The sequence below is a fragment of the Myxine glutinosa genome, chromosome 10, assembly GCF_964187855.1.
Source record: "Myxine glutinosa chromosome 10, kmMyxGlut1.1, whole genome shotgun sequence".
Taxonomy (NCBI): domain Eukaryota; kingdom Metazoa; phylum Chordata; class Myxini; order Myxiniformes; family Myxinidae; genus Myxine; species Myxine glutinosa.
Window position 1 is genome coordinate 13,375,782 of NC_136270.1, and position 6,000 is coordinate 13,381,781.

A 6,000-nucleotide genomic window follows, 5' to 3' on the forward strand; every position below is an offset into this window, starting at 1 on the left:
CTTCGTCCAGAAGAGATTTCTGCCTATTTGATGCCCCCTGGGGATCCAAGTGAGTTGGTTCTTCGTCCAGAAGAGATTTCTGCCTATTTGATGCCCCCTGGGGATCCAAGTGAGTGGTTCTTCGTCCAGAAGAGATTTTTGCCTATTTGATGCCCCTGGGGATCCAAGTGAGTTGGTTCTTCTTTATATCCAGAAGAGATTTCTGCCTATTTGATGCCCCTGGGGATCCAAGTGAATTGGACCTTTGGGTAAAGTGGTTTGTTTCTCGGCAATCACAAAAGAAGCACATTTTATTTATTTTTCAATTTCATTTTTAACAGTGGAATTTTAATCACAGGGTTGGATGCAGTTGTTTTTAATAAAGGGAAGGATACAGATGTCGGAGACAACACAGGATGTTTCCTTTGTGCAAGCGTGTATTCATTTTGATGGCGAATGTCCGTCACATCCGGGATTCAATTGGACAAATTGCATTACTGTTTGGCTCGCTTATGGAATTGGGGATGTTTGAGCCACAGCCAATGAGCAAACTCATCCAAATTTTAGGAAACCCTGGAGAATATCATGTGTACATTTAAACATGCATACAGATAAATTATAGCAGTTTTTTTGGTGTTTGTTTGTACTGGCAGGTTTTTGGTTTGTGGACCGCCGGGAAGGTCAAGGATTCCAGTCTTGTTCTTCATCGGATCGCTGCTCCTTTGGTTATACCCACTATACATGATAGAGGTGCTTATATTTTCAAGATTGTGGAACTGTCTTTGCTGCAGTTGTGAAGTTTTGTAAATCATCGAAGCTTGCGGTAGTGAAATTATTATTTTGGGATTTTTCTTCAACACGGCATTAACTTCATATTTTTATAGTTGTTGTTTTAAAAGAGGGATTTTGAGCTTTTTAGTTCGATCTACCTTTACTTATTAACACACACTAAACCTTATGGAAGAGCTGGGAAATGAAGGTAATGTACCGCAATGGATGAGAGAGGCATATACATGGACATACAGACAGAACTACATGAAGGGACAAAGACAGATACAGCACAAGAGGATGTGAAGATGAGAGGCAAATGAACAAATGGAATCTCCAACAAACATGTTTTTTATGTCTGCAGATGGACAGAGAAGAAAGGTCAGCAAGAATAAAGGTCAGGGTCAAAGTGGGATACAACACAGGAACTTAAACAAACAGTCGATTGTGATCTTAAAGGATTATGTGGTATTTAAACAAGAGTAAGACGTGACAGTTTCAGGAAGGTGTAGTCATCTGTAGAAACTAGAAAGCATCTGAAAAGGCAAAGCCCGTTCTCGTCAGCTTTGTATTCAGATGCCTTCTTCATCTTCCATATGCTAAACATGATGAAAACAGCTAAAAAAAAATACAAAATGAAAAGTGACTTTTATAAAGACTGACCTTTGACCTTTTGATCTAAACAAAACAAAACATTATCTTCGAGCTTTTGATTGGTTAACCAATTCTGTGACCCAATATGGATGTTCTTTCTTAAAGCTTTAGGTCAATTGGACAGAAATTTATGATTTTATGAAGACTGACCTTTGACCGTTTGATTAAAAAAAAAAAAACATCTACCTTTTGATTGGTGAACCAATTCTGTGACCCAATATGGAGGTTCTTGAAACTTCAGGTCAATCTGTTGGAAATTGGTGATTTTATGCAACCTTGACCTTTTGATCGAAAAAAAATAAATAAATAACAATCTGCTTCTAGCTTTTGATTAGTGAACTAATTCAGTGACCCAATATGAAAATTCGATATAAATTTCAGGTCAATTGTCAATTTCTATAAAGTAAAGTCCTAGTCGTGCCTATTTGTTTTATACCTGGTACCACGCCCTGGCAACATTTGTATCTGCATTTCAGAAAAGTAAAGTTTGTGCTGTGTCATTTTAAAAATTGAAACGTGGCTCACTGTAAATAACTCCATATGGGGAATAGGTGTTGTTAACAATGACGTCATTGGTGCCATAATTATGACGTCATAATTCGACAGGGACAACGCTTAGTCTGATCAGTTTGAAATTTATTGAGCATGATTTATGCAGCAATTATTTAGAGAATATAAATTGATGTCATCGCTCACGTGGTGTGGCAGCCATATTGGATCAAAAAAAAATAATTAAAAAATAGAAGAGTTGGCTCACACCAAGTTGACTGCGCAGGGTAAGTATTTGATGAATACCATCTAGTTCAGATAAGGATTTCAATTCAACCAATTATGGCTGGAATACCACTTCATCGATGGCGTCATTGTTATCGCTCGATATACCTCATCTCATGGGCATGGGGAGTTGATGACGTGCCAAGTTTCAATTTTTTTCGTGGAGTGGTTTCATAGAAAATGATGACCAATTTTTTCCCTTTAATCAAACATGCTACCATACCATGTGACCTATAGTGTCAGAGCAATAAAATATTCTCCATGGGGATTCCCTCCTATGTTTAACGTTTCACATCGATCAGACAATCGTCTGCAGAGATAACCATTTTTAAAGCGAAAATATATAGATGCGGACACACACACACACAGACCGGGGCATTGCAATAGTCTTGCATCCCCTTGTGGGCGAGACTAAAGAGGGGAGAAATGGGTGAAGGTGTGCATTGATATAAGATATGGGAAGGGGAACAAGGTATGGGTGGTAGATGTATGTGCAACCTGGGCAAGGCCTGAAGTTCAAAAGACGAGTCTCAGCTTAGTTTTGATTGGAAGTGACAGTAGCCATCCTCCACCCAGGGTGGGTAGTCTCTGAGATAGATCTCCAAAAGGTGTTTTGGATTCAGTTTCTTTAATCCTCAAGAAGGTTGCAAATTTTATGATGATATCATGACTTGTTTGAAAATGGATTTGACCCAATTTGAAAATACTTTCTCAGCACATGATTGTAATTGCCTTTTATTTATTTTTTACTGTTCAAGGTGGTGCCAAGAACTCTGCACGACATGTTTCTCTTGCACTTGTTCTTTGTGACTTCAAATGCATTCATGTGGTGGTGTTTCGTTTGTACGGCACTGTCAGACCCTGGGTATCTTCTTTGTGATACACCTGAATACCATCAAGCCATCAAACAGGTAGTTCTTCGCATCCTTTGCATCTAGGGTTGCAGTGGTAGGGTCGGCATGCGGTAGCGGTGAAACGCATCCTTTAAAGGTCAACAACAGGAGTGAGAATGGATTCTACAAGAAGAGGAAAGAGGGTACACATGTGAATAACAGTGAGGGAACATTTTCTTTTTACATTTTGTTTGCGTGCTATTTTACATTTTGAATCGAATATAATTGGAATATGTCAATAATTAATTAGGCTCCCCAGCAGTGCCTCCATTGGATGAAAAAAAACAACAAAAAAAAACGTTTTTTTCCCCTCCATTGGATGAAAAGATAAAAATAAATATTTCATGTTTCAGAGCACAGAAGTCTGTTTATTGCAGACTATTGTTTAAGTATGCACTTGATGCCCCATTGTGCTTGTGCTTCTTTCAGTGTATGTACCTCGGAGAGTTGGGAGTGACCGGTACACAACTGGCGCGCCTGTGCCATACCTGCCAACTGGTGCGGCCGCTGCGTTCCAAGCATTGTCGGGTTGCCAATCGCTGTGTAGGTCACTTTGACCACTACTGCCCTTACGTTTATAATACTATTGGACGCCGCAATAAGTGAGTTTGTCTGCCTGTCCCCTTTTCCGCTCTACACCATAGCATACTGCTGCTATTCATTCATTCATTGAAAGCATTCAATGGTGCTTCTTCATGCAGTGCACAACTGCACTCTGCAGTGAATGCTGTGCAATAAAATGGTAGTAGAAATGACCATAATTGCCATCTTTTGCTGGTGTCTCCATCAATCTCGTAGACTGCACTTCTGCTGTTACCTGTTGTCTATGGCCGTGAACTGCAGTTTGGGCATGTATTTCACCAGACACAACCTGCAAATGTATGGCTGGGATTTTTTGTTCGGAACCAGCTTTATATTTTTGGCCATCATTGCGTTCTTCAGCTCCAGCATGAGCGTCGTAAACGTAAGCAGCATGCCACTGTGTCTGCTTGGTCACAGACTTGCATGTTTATCCCTTACAATGTTGTCGCCTAATTGAGTGACTCCTTTATTATACGGGAAAATGTCTGCCTCGTGGATGGCCTGAAATTACGTTGATACCACTGACGTTAATTAGATAGTGCTGATTTTGCAAATTTGACATCTCTCTATATCTCTATCTCTATCTCTCTTTCCCTCTCTCTCTCTCTCTCTAGTATGTAGTCTGTCTGGGTGTGAAGTTGCTTTTTCTTGCCGCATGCACATCCCAAAGGTTGTGTATGAAATTATGTTGTTATAATGGAGCAAACATGAATGCCACCGAAACATCAAAATTGACGTGGTAGAAATAGCGCCACCTTTGGTGGTAGCCGGTATTACAAATCGCCTTCCTTTATCTTGTAATGTGTGATCAATAAAATTTCTTTCAAACGTAACAAAAATTGCATTTCCAAGACTGCCACATCACATTGCCCACCGAACGTGCCCCCGAGTGTTAGTAATCAACTTAAATGAATGACATTGAGATGGTAGTTGCTACGTACATTGGTTTAAAATGTTTTCTCCATGTGCCATGCATTCCCACCAGTTATTCCTTGCTGCCATCAACAGCACAATGAACGAGTGGATTAACAGGAAGAGATACGCACATCTTAAGAATGAGAACGGGTACTACCGTAACTTGTTTTACCGTGGTGTGAAGCTCAACCTGCTGGAGTTTCTGAAACTCATCCCACCGCAGACCGAGGAAGAATTGGAGGCTCAAATAGAGTGCCCATTGGTAACTGTGTGAAGCACTGGAACCACTGATCTCAATCGGCCTTCCTTCAGTACCATTTGGTGCAAATAACTTTGAATTTCAAAACCATTTTTATGCACCAAGTGCCTGACTATCGTAGTAACGGACTGAACTACGGTCTTGATATTGCACTGAAATTTGGATGTTGATATCCAATCCTGTTTTTGCTTTGTAATTGTAAGTACATTGAATATTTTAAATTGCATTCAAACTTGGAGTGTTAACAAAAACCACCCAATTATATATATATATTTCCTTTTTTTTTATTTGTAGAGTCCATTTTCTTTGGATATCGAGTGTTCTGTATAACATTTCACTTCCTCCTTTTGAAGGAGCAGTTATTATTTTTTTTAAACTACAATGATGTGAGTTTATTTGTACAATCAGAAAGAATCTGTGTTTTGCAAACAGCTATGAAAGTGGATTATTGACATTCATTCGTATAACAGGTGAAAATTGTAGCTCAGTAGGTTGATGGTAAACTGGTATGGGTGTGTAATGAACAAGTGTCACTGTTGGAGAGGAAAATCTAAAATAATCGGTATACTTCAAGGGATATTTAATATCTCTATTTGTGGGATGACTGATTGGGGAGATGGAAATGACATATCGATGTGAAGGACTAAATGCTCGACTTTGAATTTCCCCTTTTTGTATGCAGTTATGAGGCCTGTGGAGGAGCTAGAACACAGATGGACCAGGATGTAGCAATTGAAAAAGAGAGAGGGGGCAGGGGGGGGGGGGGGTGTTGAACATTGACACCAATGGCAGGGTTGAGCGACAAAATAGAGGACTTAGAGAAGAATGAGAGTAAAGAGAGGACATGGGGTGCGCTGAGCAAGATAGATACAGCTGTAAGCTGTCAATCACAGAAGAGGAAGGGAAAACTGGGGAAGAAGCAGAAATGGAACGAAGAATAAAAGCAACGTCGACCGATATGCCTCCGCCCACATTATTACATCATTATACATACTTGTACCAGGTTTGATTTAAATATCTTCAGCTGTTCTCAAGTATCACATTTTTTACCTGACTTGTTCTCTGACCTTTGATGCTGAAAGCGAATTATTTCCTCTTGGCATCATAATTTATACTTGTACCAGGTTTGGTCAAAATCCCATCACTGGTTCACAAGTTAGCTTGGTAGCAGAATTT

At 39.7% G+C, this 6,000-nt stretch overlaps 1 protein-coding gene across 1 annotated transcript in view; it reads left to right on the forward strand.

Annotated features, from left to right (window-relative positions):
* LOC137417687 (uncharacterized) overlaps positions 1-5,779 on the forward strand; it is a 41,873-nt gene extending 36,094 nt beyond the window's left edge. Inside the window, exons 6-10 of the mRNA XM_068103587.2 lie at positions 633-729; positions 2,934-3,086; positions 3,498-3,670; positions 3,867-4,032; positions 4,636-5,779. Coding sequence (XP_067959688.2) covers positions 633-729; positions 2,934-3,086; positions 3,498-3,670; positions 3,867-4,032; positions 4,636-4,839 — 793 coding nt within the window. The 3' untranslated portion in view covers positions 4,840-5,779. The remainder of the gene's footprint in view (positions 1-632; positions 730-2,933; positions 3,087-3,497; positions 3,671-3,866; positions 4,033-4,635) is intronic.
* Positions 5,780-6,000: the final 221 nt, after the last annotated feature.